At 43.1% G+C, this 26,072-nt stretch overlaps 1 protein-coding gene across 1 annotated transcript in view; it reads right to left on the reverse strand.

Moving 5' to 3' along the window:
- LOC126249454 (circadian locomoter output cycles protein kaput-like) overlaps nt 1-26,072 on the reverse strand; it is an 830,365-nt gene that overhangs the window by 514,597 nt on the left and 289,696 nt on the right. Inside the window, exon 2 of the mRNA XM_049951107.1 lies at nt 17,656-17,846. Within this exon, the coding sequence (XP_049807064.1) occupies nt 17,656-17,846 (191 nt within the window). The remainder of the gene's footprint in view (nt 1-17,655; nt 17,847-26,072) is intronic.

Below are 26,072 nucleotides of genomic sequence, written 5' to 3' on the forward strand. Positions count from 1 at the left end.
TCGGTGCACGAGCGATGGGACACGGCATCTCCGAGGTAGCGATGAAGTGGAGATTTTCCCGTACGACCATTTCACGAGTGTACCACGAATATCAGGAATCCGGTAAAACAAATCTCTGACATCCCTGTGGCCGGAAAAAGAACGGGACCAACGGCGACTAAAGAGAATCGTTCGAAGTGAAAGAAGTGCAACCCTTCCGCAAATTGCTGCAGATTTCAATTCTGAGCCATCAACAAGTGTCAGCGTGCGAACCATTCACCGAAACATCGTCGATATGGCTTTTCGGAGAAGGCCACTCGTGTACCCTTGATGACTGCACGACACAAAGCTTTACGCCTCACCTGTGGCCATCAGCACTAACATTGGACTGCTGATGACTGGAAACATGTTGCCTGGTCGGACGAGTCTCGTTTCAAATTGTATCGACGTGTACAGGTATGGAGACAATCTCACGAATCCATGGACTTTGCATGTCATCAGGGGACTGTTCAAACTGGTGGAGGCTCTGTAATGGTGTGGGCGTGTGCAGTTGGAGTGATATGGGATTCCTGATACGTCTAGATACGACTCTGACAGGTTACGCGTATCTAAGCATCCTGTTGGATCACCTGCATCCATTCATCATATCCATTGTGCATTCCGACGGACCTGGACAATTCCAACACGACAATACGACACCCTGCACGTCCGGAATTGCTACAGAGTGGCTACAGGAACACTTTTCTGAGTTTAAATACTTCCGCTGGCCACCAAACTCCCCAGACATGAACATTATTGAGCATATTTGGGGTGTCTTGCAAAGTGCTGTTCAGAAGAGATCTCCACCCCCTCGCACTCTTACTGATCTATGGACAGCGACGCAGGATTCATGGTGTCAATTCCCTCCAGCACTACTTCAGACATTAGTCGAGTCCATGTCACGTCGCGTTGCGGTACTTCTGCGTGCCCGTGGGTGTCCTAAACGATATTAGACAGGTGTACCAGTTTCTTTGGCTCTTCAGTGTAGGATGCATTTATCAGAAATTTTTAGGCGTTCGAATAATCAGCATTTACTGCACAATAGGTTCAAAGCGAAGAGCAAAGCCGTAAATGGGCAGATACTAGCAGAAACAAGCTTGGCTACCGGTAGGATTACGCAATGACCCTTCAGCAAACATCCTGGCAAAACTCTGTCTCAGAATCTCGACCAGAATCGTGAGATCTGACTGTCTCTTTTACAAAAAAGAGTGTTGAAAAAATTATTAAAATAATAAAGCAAACGTTTATTCTATGAAAGCCGTTTCGCCTGCCACAACGTGAAATAAATCCATTTTATTGCTTGAAAGTTTTACTCATGGTTCACAATGCGTTCTAGAGCAGGCTCGCGTTTTGTAAGCTAAAATACTGAGGCCACTGCTACAACCACTGCTGTGTTCCCTCAGGCAAACACATTTAACTCTTCTAAACATCCAGCCATGGTGTTGGAGTCTCGTCATATGATCACACGGCGCTTCTGCCAGCAGAGCAGATCTGTAACTGATGGCGTGGCTTCCTTCTGCTCCTCCGCTTCTCTCGCTGTGCTCTTTTCAGATGGTCATTGCCCTTTCTTTGTGTCTGAGCACGTTGCTGCTTTCTCCGATCTGTTTAGCTTTTACCAACCACTCCACCCATTGCGGGTGATGGTACTACCAACTATTGCCGACAGTTAAAAAACCAGAACGGTGTAGCTGCTTTGTCAGTCTCTTTCTGAGAAAAATAACTAAGCATTATTAACGGAGTTTGATTTGGGCGGACGTAACTACATAACGTAGGACTCAATAAATTAGGATTTTTGCCTGTAATTTGAGAGATGCCATTTACCTCTTAATCTACATTTACATACACATCGACGACCCATAAATAATTATGACCACTACCCATCACGAGATTGAATGCTGCTGGGGGTGCTGTACGCACGTGATGCGGAAAGGAAAATATACAGGGTGTTACTAAAAGGTACGACCAAAATTTCAGGAAACATTCCTCACACACAAATAAAGAAAAGATGTTATGTGGACATGTGTCCGGAAACGCTTAATTTCCATGTTAGAGCTCATTTTAGTTTCGTCAGTATGTACTGTACTTCCTCGATTCACCGTCAGTTGGCCCAAATGAAGGAAGGTAATGTTGACTTCGGTGCTTGTGTTGACATGCGACTCATTGCTCTACAGTACTAGCATCAAGCACATCAGTACGTAGCATCAACAGGTTAGTGTTCATCACGAACGTGGTTTTGCAGTCAGTGCAATGTTTACAAATGCAGAGTTGGCAGATGCCCATTTGATGTATGGATTAGCATTGGGCAATCGCCGTGGCGCGGTACGTTTGTATCGAGACAGATTTCCAGAACGAAGGTGTCCCGACAGGAAGACGTTCGAAGCAATTGATCGGCGTCTTAGGGAGCACGGAACATTCCAGCCTATGACTCGCGACTGGGGAAGACCTAGAACGACGAGGACACCTGCAATGGACGAGGCAGTTCTTCCTGCAGTTGACGATAACCCTAATGTCTGTGTCAGAGAAGTTTCTGCTGTACAAGGTAACGTTGACCACGTCACTGTATGGAGAGTGCTACGGGAGAACCAGCTGTTTCCATACCATGGACAGCGTGTGCAGGCACTATCAGCAGCTGATTGGCCTCCACGGGTACACTTCTGCGAATGGTTCATCCAACAATGTGTCAATCCTCATTTCAGTGCAAATGTTCTCTTTACGGGTGAGGCTTCATTCCAACGTGATCAAATTGTAAATTTTCACAATCAACATGTGTGGGCTGACGAGAATCCGCACGCAATTGTGCAATCACGTCATCAACACAGATTTTCTGTGAACGTTTGGGCAGGCATTGTTGGTGATGTCTTGATTGGGCCCCATGTTCTTCCACCTACGCTCAATGGAGCACGTTATCATGATTTCATACGGGATACTCTACCTGTGCTGCTAGAACATGTGCCTTTACAAGTACGACACAAAATTTGGTTCATGCACGATGGAACTCCTGCACATTTCAGTCGAAGTGTTCGTACGCTTCTCAACAACAGATTCGGTGACCGATGGATTGGTAGAGGCGGACCAATTCCATGGCCTCCACGCTCTCCTGACCTCAACCCTCTTGACTTTCATTTATGGGGGCATTTGAAAGCTCTTGTCTACGCAACCCCGGTACCAAATGTAGAGACTCTTCGTGCTCGTACTGTGGACGGCTGTAATCCAATACGCCATTCTCCAGGGCTGCATCAGCGCATCAGGGATTCCATGCGACGGAGGGTGGATGCATGTATCCTCGGTAACGGAGGACATTTTGAACATTTCCTGTAACGAAGTGTTTGAAGTCACGCTGGTATGTTCTGTTGCTGTGTGTTTCTACTCCATGATTAATGTGATTTGAAGAGAAGTAATAAAATGAGCTCTAACATGGAAAGTAAGCGTTTCCGGACACATGTCTATATAACATATTTTCTTTCTTTGTGTGTGAGGAATGTTTCCTGAAAGTTTGGCCGTACCTTTTTGTAACACCCTGTATAAGTGGAGTAGAAATGATTGGGGAATCGCACTTGCGATGATACGGGCCGCAAATGGGGAAATCTACTGAAAAAAGCGACTTTGGCAATTGGCAGATTCTTACTGCCCGGCGCCTGGGAACGAGCATTTTGAAATCGGCGAAGCTGATCGGCTGTTCGCGTGTTATTGCCGCGAGCATCTATGAGAAGTTGTTGAAGGACGATGAAGTCGCGAGTGGATGACGAGGTGTTGAATATTCACGCCAAATCGCAGCACGTGGCTTTTCCGCTCTGTAAAGTAGAGTATGTGGCGATCTGTGGTACATCTGACGACAGAGTAAAATACTAATGCAGCCACAAGTGTTTCGGATTACACCGTTCAGCGGACATTGTTGGACACTGGGATGCGCAGCAAACGACCTCAGCGTGTTTCCATGTTCACCCAAACGCCATCATCAATTACGACTGCAATGGGACCAGAATCGTCGATACTGGACCGTGAATCAATGGAAACATGTCGTCTGGTCGGATGAATCCAGTTTCTTGTTGACGTGATCGTCAGTAAGCCGAACAGTTGTACAAAAATGGTTCAAATGGCTCTGAGCACTATGGGACTCAACTTCTGAGGTCATCAGTCGCCTAGAACTTAGAACAAATTAAACCTAACTAACCTAAGGACATCACACACATCCATGCCCGAGGCAGGATTCGAACCTGCGACCGTAGCGGTGGCTCGGCTCCAGACTGTAGTGCCTAGAACCGCAAGGCCACTCCGGCCGGCGAACAGTTGTTCGAAACGTACACCATGCCGCGGACGAAGGATGGTGAGCGTAGTATTATGCTATGGACGACATTCACCTCGTCGTCCATAGCGTCATTGGCACTGTGACATTTGTGGACTACCTGACCATTATTACTGGGCCACCTACATCCATTCGTGCATGATGTACTTCCGACATTTTCCAGCAGTATAACTGTCAGTATCACAGGACAGGAATCGTGCTACAGTGGTCTGAAGAGCATGACAATGAACTCATGATACCTTCACCACAAAATTCGCCCGATATGAACACATCTGGTACGCTATTGGGCGCCAGCTCCGAACCCGCAAACCACCTGGCCCGTAATTTACCTGAATCGCGTGACCTCTCCATAGACTCTGGTGCCACAGACCCACGCAAACCTACTACAGACTTGTCGGATCCATGCCAGGTAGAATCGCTGCTGCACTGCGTTCCAAATGTGCATCGGCACGTTGTTTAGCAGCTGGCCACAATGTTTTAGCTCAACAGTGTGTACTCCGAAAGTCACTGTGCAGTTAGTGGTGAAGGGCACATCATATAAATATTATCAATTTTCTTTCTTGTTTCATTCGCGGATTGAGCGAGGAAAAATTACTGCCTATATGCCTCTGTAGGCACCTTAATCTCTCTTGTTTTATTCTCACGATTCCTACACGAAGCATACGATGAGGACAGAATAATGATAGTCTTCTTAGAATACAGTTTCACTAACTTTTCCAAATTGGGCTTCACGAGATCTACGTCGTCTTTCCTCCAAGGATTCCCAATTAAGGGCAACGATCATTTTTGTTACACTACTCGTATTTATGGATGATACTGATTTGTCACTAACGTCTTGTATGCCATTATCTTTGCAGATGCATTGTACTTTCCCAGAACCCTTCCAACAAATCTGAGTCCTCGATTCAGCTTTCCTAATACTGATTTTATGCAATTCTTCCATTTCACATCACTTCTCAGTGTTTCCCCTTAGCATTTATACGATGTGACGTGCTCGAGACGTTCATCAGCAATCTTGCAATCGGATACTATAGGATTCCTCCTCATTGTTATAGGCATTACCGTAAATTTATCCACATTTTAAGAGAGCTGCCATTCATTAATCAAGTAAAAATTTTGTCCATGACTTTCTGTATTTTCTTACGATCGCACAGCGCTGATACTTTCGTGTACACAACAGCATTGTCAGCGAACGATCTTACGGTGAAGCTAATCATGTTCTGATAAATCGCTCGTGTGTATTAAGAGCTTTAGAGATGCTACTGAACTTCTTTTATTACCCTATATTAAGGTTGTCAGTGGTTCAGAAAGAGTTCAGTATGCAGCAACAATAGGTTTTGATCATTTTCCCAATAACATAACATGTCCAACATGTAGCAAATCAAGTTTTAAATCTAACCTAAAATCATTCCTCGTGAACAGCTGCTTCTATTCCATTGACAAGTTTCTATTTAAAAATTGGTAGCCTGTAAGAGAGAAAAAAGAAATAGAACCCTAGTTTAGTTTTTAATTGTAAGAGCATGAATAAGGCTACAAAAAATATGTATTCATTGATGCTAACGCTGTAAATATTCTGTAAACTGAACATTTTCACATCATATCGATAGAAGAATCTTTCAAATAATGCGTAGAGCATGAAACTAACTAATACCTAATGTTATTTTTGTTTCTGAGGACGGTTAAAGGCGCTACAGTCTGGAACCGCGCGGCCGCTACGGTCGCAGGTTCGAATCCTGCCTCGGGCATGGATGTGTGTGATGTCCTTAGGTTAGTTAGGTTTAATTAGTTCTAAGTTCTAGGCGACTCATGACCGCAGAACTTAAGTCGCATAGTGCTCAGAGCCATTTGAGCCGTTTCTGAGGAACATTCGTCGTCCAATATAACATCCTCGGAACTATTAGTAAGATATTCATCGAACCAATCTAATTTTTGCAAAGACACTCCGTATGACTGTATAGTAGTTGGTAATCGATGATTCAGCTTGCTGTAAAACTCCTTTCGCGAATCTAAGGAGATTGAATTCAGGTGTGCACAGGATCTTTGTTTGCAAGACGTCGTGTGTTAATAGTTCAAATGGCTCTGAGCACTATAGGACTCAACATCTTAGGTCATAAGTCCCCTAGAACTTAGAACTACTTAAACCTAACTAACCTAAGGACATCACACACACCCATGCCCGAGGCAGGACTCGAACCTGCGACCGTAGCAGTCCCGCGGTTCCGGACTGCAGCGCCAGAACCGCACGGCCACCGCGGCCGGCGTGTGTTAATAGTGTAAGCTATTTTCCGCACCAGTGTTTAGTTTTTGTTTTTCGTTTTGAATCCGTGCTGGTTGTTCTCCTCCAGGAACGTCATAAAGTTTAAGCTTAAAATATTATGCTCTAAGATTTTCGAACATACCGATGTCATTAACATTGGTCTACAATTCTTTGCATCGTATCTCTTACTCATTTTGTAAACAAAGTGATCTGCGCTCTTTTTCAGTCACTTGTTCGTGATTCTGCCGCGAATCCTGACATCTGAGCCCACGTCCCTCGCACGTCCTGCGCAACTCTCTCTTCAAATGTTTGTTCACAACCGACGACAAAAGACTGGTGCTATTAGTGAATTCAGGTACCGAAGAAACTGAATCATATGGATTACAGTACTAGTGGTCAAGAAGGATTAGCTGTGGTGTTAATCAAGAATAACTGCAACCATTTTAAGAAAAGAACTGTCCTCAACAACTGTAGCTAAGTACAAATCACATCCATTCATTATAAAAGTAGCACAAACGATCCGCAGGCCTGTTAAGATATGTAACAGGATTCTCGATCATATCCTGAGTTCAAACATAATGGCATACCTTCAACAAAACGACTGTTTCCATGGCATGGATAGATCCAAAGACATCTATCATATGAAACTCAAATCGTATTCTTCACTTGTGACATCTTAACAGCCATGGTCAGCGGAAACTGATGGATTCGACGTTTATAAACACACCATATCCTGGTAAGGCAATCTACAGGATAACTAGAGAGCCTTGCCCCAGGCAAAAGACAGGTGCAGAAAAAGGCCACCTGTATCCCAGAGAAATGTGACACTATGATAAGAGTTCATATGGTGTGTCGGTCAGCTGCCGAATATTATTAATTGCAATCAATGATTTTACTAAAATGATGAAGTTAGATACAGTAAGTTTTATGTGACTGACGTTTTGTACTATTGCATGAGATCTTCAAAAATATTGGCCTCGTACAAAGACTGGCAGCTAGTTTTTGGTATAGAGCGATGTAAAGCTGTGGAATTCAGACAGATCTTACACGTATTTTCCAGCAATTTGTAGAGTATAAATATACACGACTGGCCATTAAAATTGCTACACCACGAAGATGACGTGCTACAGACGCGAAATTTAACCGACAGGAAGAAGATGCTGTGATATGCAAATGATTAGCTTTTCAGAGCATTCACACAAGGTTGGAGCCGGTGGCGACGCCTACAACGTGCAGACATAAAGGTAGTTTCCAACCGATTTCTAATACAAAAACAGCAGTTGGCCGGCGTTGCCTGGTGAAACGTTGTCGTGATGCCTCGTGTAAGTAGGAGAAATTCGTACCATCACGTTTCCGACTTTGATAAAGATCGGATTGTAGCCTATCGGAATTGCGGATCATCGTATCGCGACATTGCTGCTCTCGTTGGTCTAGATCCAATGACTGTTAGCATAATATGGAATCGGTGGGTTTAGGAGGGTAATTCGGAACGCCGTGCTGGATCCATACGGCCTCGTATCACTAGCAGTCGAGATGACAGGCATCGTATCCGCATGGCTGTTACGGATCGTGCAGCCACGTCTCGATCCCTGAATCAACAGATGGGGACGTTTGCAAGACAACAACCATCTGCACGAACAGTTCGACGACGTTCCCAGCAGCATGGATTATCAGCTCGGAGACCATGGCTGCGGTTACCCTTGACGCTGCATCACAGACAGGAGCGCCTGGGATGGTGTACTCAACGACGAATCTGGGTGCAAAACGTCATTTTTTCGGACGAATCCAGGTTCTGTTTACAGCATCATGATGGTCGCATCCGTGTTTGGCGACATCGCGGTGAACTCACATTGGAAGCGTGTATTCGTCATCGCCATACTGGCATATCACCCGGCGTGATGGTATGGGGTGCCAATGGTTACACGTCTCGGTCACCTCTTATTCGCACTGACGGCACTTTTAACAGTGGACGTTACGTTTCAGATGTGTTACGAGCCGTGGCTTTACCCTTCATTAGATCCCTGCGAAACCCTACATTTCAGCAGGATAATGCACGACCGCATGTTGCAGGTCCTGTACGGGCCTTTCTGGATACAGAAAATGTTCGACTTCTGTCCTGGCCAGCACATTCTCCAGATCTCTCACCAATTGAAAACGTCTGGTCAATGGTGGCCGAGCAACCGGCTCGTCACAAGACGCCAGTCACTACTCTTGATAGCCGGCCGCGGTGGTCTAGCGGTTCAGCGGTTCTAGGCGCTCAGTCCGGAACCGCGCGACTGCTACGGTCGCAGGTTCGAATCCTGCCTCGGGCATGGATGTGTGTGATGTCCTTAGGTTAGTTAGGTTTAAGTAGTTCTAAGTTCTAGGGGACTGATGACCACAGATGTTAAGTCCCATATTTCTCAGAGCCATTTGCACCATTTTGAACTACTCTTGATAAACTGTGTATCATGTTGAAGCTGCATGGGCAGCTGTACCTGTACACGCCATCCAAGCTCTGTTTGACTCAATGCCGAGGCGTATCAAGGCCGTTATTACGGCCAGATGTTGTTGTTCTGGGTACTAAATTCTCAGGATCTATGCACCCAAATTGCGTGAAAATGTAATCACATGTCAGTTCTAGTATAATATATTTTTCCAATGAATACCCGTTTATCATCTTCATTTCTTCTTGGGGTAGCAATTTTAATGGCCAGTAGTGTACATTTAGATTTATGACGAAGTTTGGTGTTGTACGTGCAAGAATTTGTGTATTTTACGCTTTGGTAAAACTGCGAGCAGTTTTGCACTTAACTGTGAACGGTGTGACAGAGTAAACAATACTTGTAACTGAATATTCCAATGTGAATATGGTGAGCAGCAGAGATGAGTTTGCGTATGCTTTGGGCGGTGGGTTGCGCCGGAGCTCAGTATTTGGGAGCATAGGCCACTGCCCACGGCGTGTTGGGCCTACCTCTTAATTTTATCATAAATATCACCTCGCGATGGCCGCATGCCCGCCGAGAAGGGTGGTAGCTGCATCAAGCTACCATTTTAGACTACTTCTGCATTCTATTACTCCCTTTCCCTGCTAATGGCCGATCTGGTTCCTCGAACAACATTTTTGTAACGGCTGATATTGGCCTTTCGTATGTAACCACGACGTCTTCAGCATCGGAAATTTTTCAGGGCTCTCTAATTACGTCTTAACCTTCGCTTTTATTAAGAGGTATAAAAGGCCACAAGTTCTCGTCCAGTGTATATCTTTATGCACTAGGACCACGCCTTAGTATTATACAACCTTTATCCGTATAAGCTACCAGGGAGAATTCCACAGCGTGTTTTATCGGCAGCAGAGAAAGGGAACGGGGAGATTACATGTCAAAGACGAGTATGTTATGTCACCTTGAGCGTCCTGCCACTATAACAATAATCAATGGTGTAGCAAACAATGTACTTTGAATGATGTCATCCTTCAGCATACAAATGTGTGCTCTATTCACTGGTTGAGTCAATATAAAACGAAATACCAGTTAACAGACATAGGTTTCGATCTCGGATAGCTCAGGGATAGACATACGTGCAAACAGATCGGAGAGCCATGTTAGACGCCATCTCTTCCAGAGAATACATTTGTTTTCAAATTAGCGTTTAATTCTCTCTGAATAACAATGCTTCTGGAGCGGTAAATTCAAATTATATATAAGCGAGCGAAATTATGCCATTGCCTCTTGTTGAAACACATAACGTTAACGATGTGACAATCTCGAACAGAACGGAAAGTTCCTAAGAAAAGAAACTCTGCGTAACTAATGAGAGCAAGCAACTTGTAAGCCACATCGGGTTGGTGGTATGCGGTTCTGCGCCTAGCCTATGCCACAGATTTAAATGGGGCAATGTCAAGTCTTTCGCCATGGAGCTCAACTTTCCGCATTGGAATGAAAAGAATCCGATGATAATGACGGAAATCACTAATATGAAACGCTCGAAGGGGAGATACCGTCAAAGTCTGAGAACAACAATACTTTGACGCTTTGTGCCTATTTAATGTTGCTTTAATATATAAGAAAGTTCTTGACAAAAAAAGAAGCAATATTTATTATGAATTTGACGGACCTTTTTTACATTATTAGATTCTTCTTAGTTCTATACATATGAGAATCTGTTTTACACTGCACACTCACAACCGCAAACAGCTGCGCGGATAATGAAAAACAGGAATCAGGCAAAACAAATCCTTAACAAGTGAGCCGGAAACCGTGTTTAAAGCAGTTTTTGGTGTGAAACTGAAAACGAGAAACTAGAAAGTACGGAAAGTTAATTTGTGAAATTTCGGAAGTTAAGCTCTGTCGCTAGGTGGAAACAAATGACTCTTTCGTTTATTCCAATCAACACACATCAACTGTATGTACAAGTGTAAAATATTCAGACCTACTTAACTTGCTTAGTCGGAAGAATTATTTTAGAGTTTGTGTACGAAAGTTTTCTAAACATTGAAAGTGCATGATTCCCTTGGGATTATGTAGTGTGGCTTACAACATTTACCATTGTAAAGGCCGTCAATGAAGTGAACAGTACCGAAAACTGTATTCCGCGAACTCCCACATGCAGCGCAGTATGACATGTTTTAAACCTCACGCAAGAGCCACCATTCACCAGACGACGTATTTATTAGTCGTCGTGTGGCATACGTTAACTAGAATGGCGTACGCCTTGATCTACGTGTTTCACAAATCTTACGGTAATTCTGATGCGTTGCATTAAAAGCATACTTCATTTCACAGTAGAATATACACGAAAACTGGTAGTAATGTTGTCGATATTCTATAAGAATACAGATTCAAATGGCTCTGAGCACTATGGGACTCAACTGCTGTGGTCATCAGTCCCCTAGAACTTAGAACTACTTAAACCTAACTAACCTAAGGACATCACACACATCCATGCCCGAGGCAGGATTCGAACCTGCGACCGTAGCAGTCGCGCGGTTCCGGACTGCGTGCCTAGAACCGCGAGACCACCGCGGCCGGCTATAAGAATACAGATCTGCTGTTTTCTGATTACGATGCGTCCCGTGCTATTCAGATAAGTTATATGAGCACGCAAATTTTGTAAGAATCGGGAAACTGGAATAAAAATAATTCTACAACTCTATTCAGAGTTTAACTTCGAGTAATAATATTTACTTCAAAACGTAACCATGTCCAGAACAAATTATTCAAGTGGTAAACTTTGTTTTCATTTGTGTTATTTGGGTCATACGTCATGTAAGCTCAAAAACAGACTACGTTGATGCAGTGATTAGACAAAATAGAATGAAAAACCTTGAAACATCATTTTTGGTGCGTGTTCTTTGATTTAAATATAGTATGCAGTCACTGACTTTGGTTTTCCCCTGTTATGTAACTCCACTGAAAGTGTTTTATGGTGTCAATTCACCTGTTGTTGCGGTTTAGAGTGAGTATACCGTCGTATTGGAACTTAAAAGCTTTAAACACAAGCAGATTGTAGTGGATCTAATATCACGTGATGTTCGTGAGAAACTTCGTTTCCTACACACAATAGTGGAAGAGAGACTAAACTTACTGATAGTGAGAGGAAGACATTAAAAGGGATTTCTACCTCTAAAACGGTGACTACTGCCACGAAAATCAATACTGAGATTAACATGTGCGTGGATAACACAAAAACAGTGGGGTGGATTTTGCATAAACAAAACGTTCGTATTGAGGCTGCTCTTGGATACCAAGTGACTATCGACAAATATAAAAATACAGGGCTGTCATAAACTCCATGAAGCATTTTAAAAAATCGGTATACGTAAATTGCTTAACACAACGTAACAAATGATACAATACGCGAAAGACAAACTCTCAAAGTTCTATTTGAACGTGGCGAGGAAAGTTATTTTGAAAAACCACCGACATAGCCACCAACAACCGTAGTTTCTGGAAATGCGGGTGAACCAGGCAGAGAAAGCATATTCTATGCTAGAATTTACCGGTTGCCACTCGATAGTGAGTGTGCAAAGAGCTTTTTGTGACAAATTTCACAAGACATCACCAGTTTACAATAGCACAGCGAAGTAATACAAAACAAATCGAGGACCATGGTTGTTTGTGCGATGCAAAGCGTGGCATGTCAGAACAGACAGTGGACCATATTAGGGATGCGATGTTGCCAATTCCCACGAAGTCTACCTGTCGAGGCTGAGCGGAACTCAGCCACCACTTTGGAAAATCATTCGTAAGCGATTATGAGTAAAGCCATACACATTACAGTTACTGTAAGCTATAAGCCATGACGACAAAATGCGCCGTCTGCAGTTCTGCATCGATATGTAGAATCACCTTGCAAATGATGACTTCGCAAACAAATTAATCTTCACTGACGAAGCCACTTTTCATCTTTTGGGAAAAGTCAACCGACACTAACCACCCATATGTGTGGCAGAGAATCCACATGCAGTTGTCTAACATGTTCAGGACTCCGACAAAGTTAACGTGTTCTGCGCCGTGTCCAAGAAGTCTATGGACACTTACTCTTCGCTGAGAAAACTGTCAGTAGAATCTCGACATGCTGCACTTGTGGCTCGTGTCACAACTTGACATAATCGCAAGGCTTCCATCTCTCAGTAAGATGGCATCTTTTAACATTTCCACAATAGTGTCCGAGACTACGTGAATGAGACATTTCCTCGTCACTGGATAAGCCGTGTTGCAGACATTGACGTGGCGCTGCTCGAGTGCCCACCACGGACGGCAGCATTGAGGCCTTGCGACTTCTTCTTCTGGGGCTCCATGAAGAATAGCGTTTATGTTCCACCTCTGCCACAGAACCTCGAAGACGTACGACATCGAATAGAAGCAGCTGTTCTTAACGTTACTCCCTAATGCGCTGGGCCGGGTATAGGCAGAATTGGACTACCATTGAAGTGTACTGGTGACGCAGGGTGGACGACATTTTATAAACATTGTATAAAATGATGAGGGCTTATCTTTCACGTACTGTATCATTTGACACATTGTTCTTGGTCGTTTACCTGCACCGATTTTTTAAATGTTTCAGGGACAGTTTAATAATCGTGTATAATGTGGTCCAAACGGCAAATTTTACCCCGAGCCTTACAGCGGGAGTGTTTACCTACAAGAAGCTCATGTCATTAACTGTCTTTCTCCAAATGCGAAGCCGAGTGAGTTAGCGCAGTTATTAAGAAGCAGTTCTCATGTTTTGTCCCCGTCCGATTATCCTGACGAACATCAGATTGTACCCTTCTATAGTGTCACGTCATGTTGATTTTCCCAGCTATGTGTAATACGAGAGTAGTACTCCAACTCTGATGGCTTCGTCGTCCACTGGACGTGTAAACTTTACTTTTTATTTCTTCTTCAACTGCGAAGAATTACGTAATGGTCTGAGCTGCTATGTGGTATTTTTAAGAGGGTCCTGTGACCACAATGAAAGCAAAAGTAATTGTTAAGGTCTATGAAGCAATTTTAGGTAACGATGTTCGTTCGTGGGTCTTTACAGATCTTCACAGCTCTCTTATTCGACTAATGTAGAGTGATTGTGGACTGCCTTGGAAGAAAAAGTTCCAGTTTTAGAAGCTAAGAGACAAAGCTGGAGAGACGTTGTAAGAAGATTGTAAACGGCAACAATCTGACCGACACTGTTGGGAAATTGGGAAATTAAATCAAAGATTGATATTAACGTGGTCCATGAATATAAAAACAAAAATACGTTTCCGTGACCTTTATCCAGCATCGCTTAAGAGACTAAAACTGTTTATTTGCGGAACTGCAAAAAATCTCAGTGATGCCGACTTATCGAACTTCATGGAAAGTAGCATTTCTTTGGACGCCACGATATTTTGCGATATTTTGTACGTGTTAAGTTTATTAATTTTGTCCAGCTGCCGTATATCAAAACAAGTTTTCGTTTCCAGTACTAACACAAAGCAAGTATATTAAAAACGTAACTTCTGTTCAGAAATAACAGGAAGCACTGATTAAGTCATTTGAAACCTCTTTCAAATTGTTCTGGAGATCTTTCAGCAAACAAAAGATATTCGTTCGAAACCATTTCGCACAATGAAGAACGGAAGTTATACCGTAAAAAGCTGAAATTTCTAACGGCTATGTCAATTTGAAATGCCGCTGCGAGAGTAAATCCTATCAATTAGGAGAGGGCATGAATTCTGATGTTCACAAGAGTGATAAACTGATAACGTTCAAGTAGATTGTTCTGACACAATCCTATAGGCAAAAAATGTGAGAAGAGTAGTCTGTTTTCCACACATAAAAGAGATAGGAGGGCTACAAAGATTCCCGCTGTTCACTCCCTCCCTCCCTCCCTCTCTCTCTCTTTCTCTCTCTCTCTCTCTCTCTCTCTCTCTCTAACAACGGATCGTTTCCTACTAAAACTGAAAACGGATGAAAATGTCATTTTTTCTTTACTATTCGAAGTTGCTTATTGCGGTTTCCAAATTTTTTTTCTTTAGAGTAGACTAAAAATAGCTGTGGTCGCAAACGGTATATTTTCCTCGTAATAATTCTTTGGACTGTCATAATGGCGTGTCTCGGAAGCAGTGAATTTGCCAACGGAATAAAAAAATACTGACTTTTGTTTTCAAAAAAATGGTTCAAATGGCTCTGAGCACTATGGGACTTAACATCTGTGGTCATCAGTCCCAGAGAACTTAGAACTACTTAAACCTAACTAATCTAAGGACATCACACACATCCATGCCCGAGGCAGGATTCGAACCTGGAACCGTACCAGTCGCGCGATTCCGGACTGAGCGCCCAGAACCGCTAGACCACCGCGGCCGGCTTTTGTTTTAAACACTATGCCGATATTACCACCTTGCAAATCACTTTCAACTAAATTTTAAATGTTTAAACAGAAGTAGATACGAAATGTGTGAATATGAACTGTCCATAACTGTTATATTGAATTATTTCACAGTGATCCATACTTTCATAAATCAGATACGTTTGTAATTGCCGTATTGAAAGAAAGAAATACAATTAAAAACTCCACCCAAACAGGCCGAGATGGCCCAACGGCACCGACCGGCCGCCGTGTCATCCTCAGATCACAGGCATGTGGTTAGTGTACTGCTCTTCCGGCCGTACGTCAGTTTACGAGACCGGAGCTACTGCTACTCCACCACGCAGCTCCTTAGCTTTCCTCACAAGGGCTGAGTACACCCTGCCCGCCAACAGCGTTCGGCATACCGGATGGTCACCCATCCAACTGCTAGCCCAGCCCGACAGCGCTTAACTTCGGTGATTTGACGGGAACCGGTGTTGCCACTGCGGCAAGGTCGTTGAATTACCCTGTTGAACCGTACTTTAATTTCCCCCACACACAGTGCTAATAAGGTTTCTTAAATGGTTTTTATTTTACACTTCGAATCGAATGATGTAGACTACTGGTCATTAAAATTGCTAAACCACGAAGTTGACGTGCTACAGACGTGACATTTAACCGACAGGAAGAAGATGCTGTGATGTGCAAATGATTAGCTTTTCAGAGAATTCACACAAGGTTGGCGCCGGTGGCGACACCTACAACGTGCTGACATGAGGAAAGTTTCCAACCGATTTCTCATACACAAACAGCAGTTGACCGGCGTTGCCTGGTGATACGTTGTTGTGAAGCCTCGTGTAAGGAGGAGAAATGCGTAACATCACGTTTCCGACTTTGATAAAGGTCGGATTGTAGCCTATCGCGACTGCGGTTTATCGTATCGCGACATTGCTGCTCGCGTTGGTCGAGATCCAATGACTGTTAGCATAATATGGAATCGGTGGGTTTAGGAGGGTAATACGGAACGCCGTGCTGGATCCCAACGGCCTCGTATCACTAGCAGTCGAGATGACAGGCATCTTATCCGCATGGCTGTAACGGATCGTGCTGCTACGTCTCGATCCCTGAGTCAACAGATGGGGACTTTTGCAAGACAACAACCATCTGCACGAACAGTTTGACGACGTTCCCAGCAGCATGGACTATCAGCTCGGAGACCATGGCTGCGGTTACCCTTGACGCTGCATCACAGACAGGAGCGCTTGCGATGGTGTACTCAACGACGAACCTGGGTGCAAAACGTCATTTTACGGATGAATCCAGGTTCTGTTTACAGCATCATGATGGTCACATCCGTGTCTGGCGACATCGCGGTGACCGCACATTGGAAGCGTGTATTCGTCATCGCCATCCTGGCGTATCACCTGGCGTGATAGTATGTGGTGCCATTGGTTACACGTCTCGGTCACCTGTTATTCGCACTGACGGCACTTGTAACAGTGGACGTTACGTTTCAGATGTGTTACGAGCCGTGGCTTTACCCTTCATTCGATCCCTGCGAAACCCTACATTTCAGCAGGATAATGCACGACCGCATGTTGCAGGTCCTGTACGGGCCTTTCTGGATACAGAAAATGTTCGACTGCTGCCCTGGCCAGCACATTCTCCAGATGACTCACCAATTGAAAACGTCTGGTCAATGGTAGCCGAGCAACTGGCTTGTCACAAGACGCCAGTCACTACTCTTGATAAACTGTGGTATCGTGTTGAAGCTGCATGGGCAGCTGTACCTGTACACGCCAGGCTGTTTGACTCAACGCCGAGGCGTATCAAGGCCGTTATTACGGCCAGAGGTGGTTGTTCTGGGTACTGATTTCTCAGGATCTATGCACCCAAATTGCGTGAAAATGTAATCACATGTCAGTTCTAGTATAATATATTTGTCCAATGAATACCCGTTTATCATCTGCATTTCTTCTTGGTATAGCAATTTTAATGGCCAGTAGTGTACGTCTTGACTATAGGCAATGGTCAGAAGGCGTCAGTTGTTTTTGAAAGTGGATACTAGTAAATTTGTGATGAACGCAACTGGGAAAGAATGTAAAAACATTTTAAAAAACAAAAACAGCTGTATTGCTATGGTGGTCTCGCAGCATGCTTCACCAGTGACTTCCATTTGCTGCAATACTTGTGCAGCTTGCTATGTTCCACGAAAGAAGACGTGTCCTCGGAGAAGGGGAGGGGATGCGACACAAGTGCAGCGTAGCGCGGCGCAGCGGCTGACCTTGAAAGTAGCTCTTGGTGCGCAGGTAGCTGACGGAAAGGCGCAGGATGGAGAGGCGGTCCAGCTTGGACAGGATGTTCTGCTCGAACGGCAGCAGGCTGGCCAGCGTGTCGAGCTCGGCGTTCAGGCGCTCGCGGTGCCGCTTGCTGGGGTTGCTCTTCGTCACGCCGTCCTTCGGCGGGGGCTTCAGGCTGCAACACGCACATCACCACTCCTTAGCACATGAGTGGTTCGCATCTAGCGAACTTAAGTACTTTTTGATGCTCTTACACGAACATTTAAAACAATAATTAAAAATAAAAAAAATGAAAAAAAATGATATACTGCTTAGTTTTTAGGACAACCTGGCGAGTCTACGACAGGACATTCAAACATCACAAAAGGATATGGAAATTCTTAAAGAAACACCAGAAAGAGTATGGCTGCAAATATCTCCTGAAAAAAAAAATAGGACATGTCTAGTAATAACCTAGAATCCGACATTATAAAAACAAAATTCAGAATGTCCATTATAATTATACGGGCTGTTATGCCGTGGTCGGTTGATGAATTCTGTGTCGATTCCCATTGTTTCGTACCCGTCTGCGGGGGACATCTTCAAGGGGGGTACGACAAAAAGAACTGTTTCTAAACGTTTGGAAGAGCACAAGGGCAATTGTAAACGAGGAGAAGCGGAACGATCAGCTGTTGCGGAGCATACTTTCCAACCAGGTAAACACCATATTCGTTTTGAGGAGACGCAAGTACTAGCGGCCACAAGCGGATATTACGAAAGGCTCTACAAAGAGGCAACCGAAATCGCCAAACACCCTAATAATTTCAATCGAAAGGAGGAGGGCGTGAAATTAAACGGTATATGGATGCCGATGTTGAAGAAGATTTGTACCACCCGTCCACCACTGGGTGATCGACGGCAGCGGCCAGCGGCAAATTGCATTGACGTTTTCAAAACACCTGACGTCACGCCTCGGCGCGGGAGCGCGCGGACACGGAATTTAGCGGCAGTCAGTAGCGAGCCAGTGGGTGTGTTGGACCTTCCATCGAGCTACAGAACACTTTGAAGATGTCCCCCGCAGACGGGGACGAATCGTTGGGAATTGACAAAGAAATCATCAACCGACCACGGCATAACAGCCAGGATAATTAAAATGGACATGACATTTCCGGCCGTGAAAGTCTACTTTTTAGTAAAATACAAGATACCTGAGAGGGTCTCTCAAGTCTAATATGTAGGTGAAACAATTCAGGCAACTGGCCTGTGACGAAATTCTTGTCTTAAAACGGAAACAGCTTCCCGGCTTACAAAAGACACCCATAACAAATGTGCATCTCAAAATACTCTACAACACAGCCATCAAACCAGAGTACCTTTATGGGGCTGAAACACACATCATTTAACAGGAAGAGGGACTCGGAAGTAGTCCAAAAGAGAGAATGAAGAGTAGTAGGTAAGTTCATATCACACACAAGAAGGAACGTACATACCAAGACCAAATAAAAAATTTGAGAAGTTAATCAACATTTATTCAGACATGAAAAAGCGCAGGCTAAAATTCTATGGAAGGATTCCACCAGGCTGTGTTTTAAATTACTTTATTTGCACAACTAGTTTAGGACACAGTCCATTTTCAAGTGCATCAATAAAACACAGAACACGCCATAATAAAAATATAAAAAAGTAAAAAAGAGCGAAAACATGAAAATCATATAATATCCACAGTAATTATATTTATATGCGTTTGCTCTTTTTTATTTTTTTAAATTTTTATAGTGGTGTTTTGTACGTCTGTTAGATGTTCTTGAAAATGGACAGTGCAAATTAAGTAATTTAAAACACAGCCTGGTGGAATCGTCATTTTTCTAATTTATTGAGGCTGTGGGGCCCACCCTGAAGAAAAACACGTTGTATGGGTATATTAAAAGAATGGAAACAAACATGTTAACTACATGGCTTGTGGAATTCTGCGAATCTCGCAGTAAAGCTAAAACTGAAACAATAAAAAGAATCGATGCAGTAAAAGAAGGAAGTAGACAGAAAAAAGGCAGAAAATTGACAAGTGGACAGTTGACCTTCCAGAAAAACCCAAGAAGACAGAAACAACTTGGTCTGACGAGAGGAAAAGCAAGAATTCTGAGAGAATCTAAGTAATGTGGTCAGAAAGGTAAGCTAACACAAACCTCTGAAAATGCCGCTTGTCGTAGGTTCTCTGGTCCAGTATGGCTGAAACGTAAATAATCTTCTGGTTCTTATGCCTTTGCCCTCATCAGCTCAGGGTCGGCATGGCTAAGAACGAATTTGGCACGGTTAATTTAAGGGGCTGTCGGATGCCCTCCCTTCGCAACCCCGCTACCCTCCGGGTCGGTATATGTGTACCCAACTTCTCCTGACATTAGATCCGCTGGCTCTAGATAACCCCTGTGGATTTTCTGCTGTTGTCATGGCTGTACCAATTAAATGTACAAAGAAAACCTGCCTGCGTTTGAACTTTTTAAGTTCCACTACGGCGGCATATTCACACTAAACCCCAACAACTACAGACGTATTGTTATCATAAAATATTTTCAGCGAGGCCCTGAATGTAGCGTTATTCATGTGAAAGTAAGCGAAAGTGTTCTAAATGTTTGCGAATCGTGTAACTGAGGCAGGAGTTGGGTAGCGGCCCGGTATTTTCCTAGTCGGATTGGGAAACCACCTGAAAACCACATCCAGCACACTGCTCTCATCGCCGGCAGGCGTAGCCGAACGGTTCTAGGCGCTACAGTCTGGAACCGCGTGACCGCTACGGTCGCAGGTTCGAATCCTGCCTGGGGCATGGATGTGTGTGATGTCCTTAGGTTAGTTAGGTTTAATTAGTTCTAAGTTATAGGGGACTGATGACCTTAGAAGTTAAGTCCCATAGTGCTCAGAGCCATTTGAACCATTTTTGAACACTGCTCTCATCGTTAATCCGCCGGGTGGATTGGATCCGGGGTCGCACACCTTCCCATCCCAGAATCTGCGCTTTATCATGCATGTCTATTCAGGCGGGTTCCAAACGTGAATAATAATAATAATAATAATAAAACAAAGTATAAAAATAAAAAAAGGGAGAAGAGCACCTATGAATGTATGTGAGAGACAGAGAAGGCGCATGAGAAAACAAAAGAATGAAAGAATTTCAAATGATATGCAGGATTATGTAGGAAAACAGATATATTTCGACTGTAGCCACACACAGGATTAGAATATAAATATTCAGTTTTGAAGTTCAGCGTATGAACTTATTAATATTGTTAGTAAAAAGAAGCATGTGGAGTTTTACTGTTCCTTTATCTGAACGATAGGAACGTATGTACTGCTCTGATGAAAGTCAAAGAGCATGGACGGGAAGCAGTAAGTAGGTGAAAAGAGAGTGAGGAAAGATTGTAGCCTATATCCAGCGTTATTCCATCCGTACATAGAACAAACTGTGAAAGAAACTACGTGGAAATGTCGAAAGGGGGTTAAAGTTCAGGGAGAAGGAAACTTTGCGGTTCGCCAGTGACATCGTAATTCTGTCAGAGTCGGCAAAGGACTTGGAAGAGTAGTTGATTAGAATGGATAGGATACTGAAGAGAGCTTATAAGATGAATATTAATAAAAAGTAAAGAAATACTAATGAAATATGGTCGAATGAAATCAGGCGATGCTGAGGGATTTAAATTAGGAAATGAGAGACTAAGGGTATTATGTGTCCTGTTAATTTTGTTATTTGCGCCGCGAAAAACAGACGATGACAGAAGTGGAGAGGATACAAAATGCAGACTCGCAAGAGCAAGGTAAACATTTCTGTAAAAGAGTAATATGTTAACATCGAATAAATATTAAATATTAGGAGGTCTTTTCTAAAGGTATTTGTGTGATGTGTAGCCTTGTACAGATATGAACGTAAACGATACGCAATTTAGACAAGAAGAGAACAGAAGTTTCTGAAATATAGTGCTGCAGAAGAATGATGAACATTACATGAGTAGATAGAATTACTAATGATGAGGTACTGAATCGAACTGGAGAAGAAATAAATTTACAGTCCAACGTAAATAAAGGAAAGGGTCAGTTGACAGGACATATCCAGAGGCATCAATGAATCAATAGTTTGCTAATTGAGGTAAGCGTGGTGGGGAGGTGTAAAAATAGTTGACTGACACGAACGCCTGACAGCAGCAAGCAGGTTCAAATGGATGTAGCTTACAGAGTTAGGCAGAAATGAAGAGGTTGGCACATGATAGACGAGCACGGAGAGATACTTCAAGGTAGTCCTCAGAGTGAAAACCACAGTACTATCAGAGAAATAACAGTTAAAAGAAAAAGTTATTTTGATAGCCCTCCAACAACCTTCACAAAAACGTCATGAAGAGCTATCTGACCAGTTAATGATGGTCCCACAAAGCCTAACCAGCTATAAATTAAAGTAAAAAAGTTGCAGTTGATAAAAATGTTAGCAGTCCTAATTATAACTTGTAAATTTTATCGTAAAACATCTTTTATTTTCAGATTTCAGTAAAATGATTGTAAAAATGTGCATAAAAATGTTTCGGAAGGAGATAAACATAAGAAAAATTGTGTGGTTTACGAAAATGAATCTCACTATAACCCACGAAAGCCGTTTTGTGTGTACTACCGTGTCATCTTATAAAATTTGTAACATTCTAAAATAAACTGACGATATGGCTGAGTTGCAGCAGCCTTCCTCAGGGAAAAGATATTAGCTGGGGAGCAGATACTTCAGTATTTTAGTATTTTATAAGACGGTGTGACAGAACAACCAGAAGAGTTTTAATGATATTAACACCAGACATGGAAACCTGGCAATTTATATGATCGCTCTGTTAGGTGAGAGGAGGAGGTTTAAAGACAGAGGGGAGGGAGAAGGAGATAGACAGAGAGAGAGAGGAGTTGTAAGAGGCAGTTTGAATATGTGGCAGGATAGTGGCAGGTGGAAAAGGAAGAGGGGGAGGTGGAGTTTGACAGAGAGAATGGAGAGGAGGAGACGGATAGAGTTAGGAGAGAGGAAGAGATGGACAAAAAGAGGGGGAGGTGGAATTGGAGATAGATAGGGGTACGAGGAGATGAAAATAGAGACGAGGCAGTAGGAGACGTGTGCAATATATCTGCCGTACGTGCACACAGGCGAAGCCACAGGTGAAAGGCTACCTATTAATAACTGCAAATAGTTTCAGATATCGACTTAACCGATGTCAATATTTTGATATCTATGAGTTACGTTTGTAATTAACAGTGTGTTCTCTCACATAAGCAACAATAATCTATATATACTTATAGGATCCCCCTTAATAGCATTGCCGTGCACTGATCTCTTGAAGCAGTGTTTGGACAGAAGAGTACGTCTGGCATGCGAATGCTGTGTTTTGAAGTTAGTAGGCTACGTTGAAGGATCAGTAAACAGTGAGATGCAGTAAACTACAGAGCGAACAGTAAGTTCAAAAAAATGGCTCTGAGCACTATGGGACTCAACTGCTGAGGTCATTAGTCCCCTAGAACTTAGAACTAGTTAAACCTAACTAACCTAAGGACATCACAAACATCCATGCCCGAGGCAGGATTCGAACCTGCGACCATAGCGGTCTTGCGGTTCCAGACTGCAGCGCAGTAGTAGGCTACGTTGAAGGATCAGTAAACAGTGAGATGCAGTAAACTACAGAGCGAACAGACGGATAGAGTTAGGAGAGAGGAAGAGATGGACAAAAAGAGGGGGAGGTGGAATTGGAGATAGATAGGGGTACGAGGAGATGAAAATAGAGACGAGGCAGTAGGAGACGTGTGCAATATATCTGCCGTACGTGCACACAGGCGAAGCCACAGGTGAAAGGCTACCTATTAATAACTGCAAATAGTTTCAGATATCGACTTAACCGATGCCACTTCGGCCGGCGAACAGTAAGTCCTCTCTCTTTCTTATATAGGAGAATACATGGTCTTGCAAATCGAGAAACGAAACCTGCTATTAATCAACTGCAGAAGTGTGAAGGGTAAGGTGCCACAATTATTTTCACTTATTAACAGTGGTAACGCTACACTATATACTTGGAGCAGAAAGCCGGCCGGAGTGGCCGAGCGGTTCTAGGCACTATAGTCCGGAACCGCGCGACCGCTACGGTCGCAGGTTCGAATCCTGCCTCGGGCATGGATGTGTGTGATGTCCTTAGGTTAGTTAGGTTTAAGTAGTTCTAAGTTCTAGGGGACTGATGACCTCAGATGTTAAGTCCCATAGTGCTCAGAGTCATTTGAACCATTTTTTTTTTTTTTTTTTTTTTTGGAGGAGATAGGTGGTTGAAACCAGAAATAAATAGCAACATTTAATTCAAAATAGAGTGCTTACTGGAACTACAGGCTGAACGCCAAGCACAGCGAAAACTCAGTAACGTCTAATAAGGTAAATACAGTAAGAATGTGAAAGAATCCAAGTGAAGATAATAGTGAAAGTTCGGCAGAAAATGTAATCAGATGTTCTATTGCTCACCTCCATCAAGAAACAACGTGATGAAAAGTTTCGGCGAAAGTTTTGAAAATACTACAGATAAATTCCTCGATCAAGTGACAGTGATAGAGATTTTGGATTGCCACGTGTAGATTGGAGATACACACGTTACATTTGTCGCGTCATATGAGCAAGTAAGTGACCTACATATGATGTCAGAAGAAGCATCCCAATCTATGACATCACCATTATTACATTACAAGATATTCCCCTTTTTCAATAATGTTGTCAAAAGTCAGATGGCAGGAGATATAAAAATTAAAAAAGGAGGTGGCATTCGTGCGAAATATTTTTCCTCTAATCACATTGCAAGATGGCGCTTGCAGGAAAATTTTTACTACCGAACAGAGTACAGTGAATATTTTTGCAGCCGGCCGGTGTGGCCGAGCGGTTCTTAGGCGCTTCAGTCTGGAACCGCGCGAGCGCTACGGTCGCAGGTTCGAATCCTACCTCGGGCATGGATGTGTGTGATGTCCTTAGGTTAGTTAGGTTTAAATAGTTCTAAGTTCTAGGGGACTGATGACCTCAGATGTTAACGCCCATAGTGCTCAGAGCCATTTGGTACCATTTAAATATTTTTGCCACAGTGAGCAAACTGCTCACTGTGTGTGTGTGTGTGTGTGTGTGTGTGTGTGTGTGTGTGTGTGTGTGTGTGTGCACTTACATATAATCGAATGGTTTTCAACGTGGCACCCAAGGTGACAGTACTCCGAATACTTTTGAACATGACGCATAAATAAAACATTCACGTCCCTGAGGTTACAATTCTATTTTTATAAATTTCGCTGTGGATACTTCTGAAAATGGAGGGTTTTGGAAAAATTGTATGTATATACTGTACTGTGATTGGTGGTAAAAATTTCACCCGCCAATGTCATCTGGCTGTTTTTAAATTTACCGTCATCCGTCATCTATCATTTTTAGATTTACCGTCATCTTTAATTTTCAAATTTACGGTCATCCGCAATCTTGATGGCGTCATTGGAAAGGGGCGTGGATTGTGACATCACAATGATGTCGTCGTAGGTATGGGCATAGCTTTTGACGCCATGGGTAGGTCACTGACCAGCTCACTTAACGTCACAAATGTAAACAAAGTGCACCAGGATCCCCATAGATATTTTAATAGGGACATAGATTCTGGTGTCATTATAGTAAATGAAATTTACAAAAATTGGCTACAGCAATTGGTTAGATAACCCAATAATGCTGAAAATGTGTTTGACCTGCTGGTAACAATTATACTCTGAATTTATCGATCCATTAAATGTAGAGTTGGGGTACAGGAACCATTAAGGTACCGTAGCATCATTCATCGCCAGTGGGGAGCTACAAGATAGAAATGCATTCTTAGTTAACGAAGCGAGAAAATGACCAAAACTACCACAGTAGGCAATAGCAAGCATTCAGTTCTTGGGAGGAGAAAGGGGGTGGTTACGTAATAAGTTGAGAACTATATCATGAAGACAGTGACATACGGGAGCTACCTACCAAAGGTCAACAACGGTTTACAAAGGTGCTGAACAACAGAGAGAACTTACCAACAAATAGAAACGAAGTTGATTCCTGGCTCACAAACATAAGCTGAACAAAGTCAAAACAAGGACAGCTATGTAAGACGCGTTCGATGAAAGTATCACACTTGCCGAGTTGTCCGACAAATATAACAAGTATGGTTCTATATGAAATAAATCAATAGACCAAAGTTAGTAGTACATACTACGAAAAGTAGAAATGTCAAACGCTCTAAGCACCAAATATCACATTTGTCAGGAGAATCAAAAACAATGTATCTTTTTTTGTATGCAGTTTATTTTTATCCAGAAAATTGAGAAAGTATTCTGATACCACAAACTTATGCTGCTCAACTCATCACTGCAAAAAATAACGAGACAAATT

The sequence above is a fragment of the Schistocerca nitens genome, chromosome 3, assembly GCF_023898315.1.
Source record: "Schistocerca nitens isolate TAMUIC-IGC-003100 chromosome 3, iqSchNite1.1, whole genome shotgun sequence".
Classification (NCBI taxonomy): Eukaryota; Metazoa; Arthropoda; class Insecta; order Orthoptera; family Acrididae; genus Schistocerca; species Schistocerca nitens.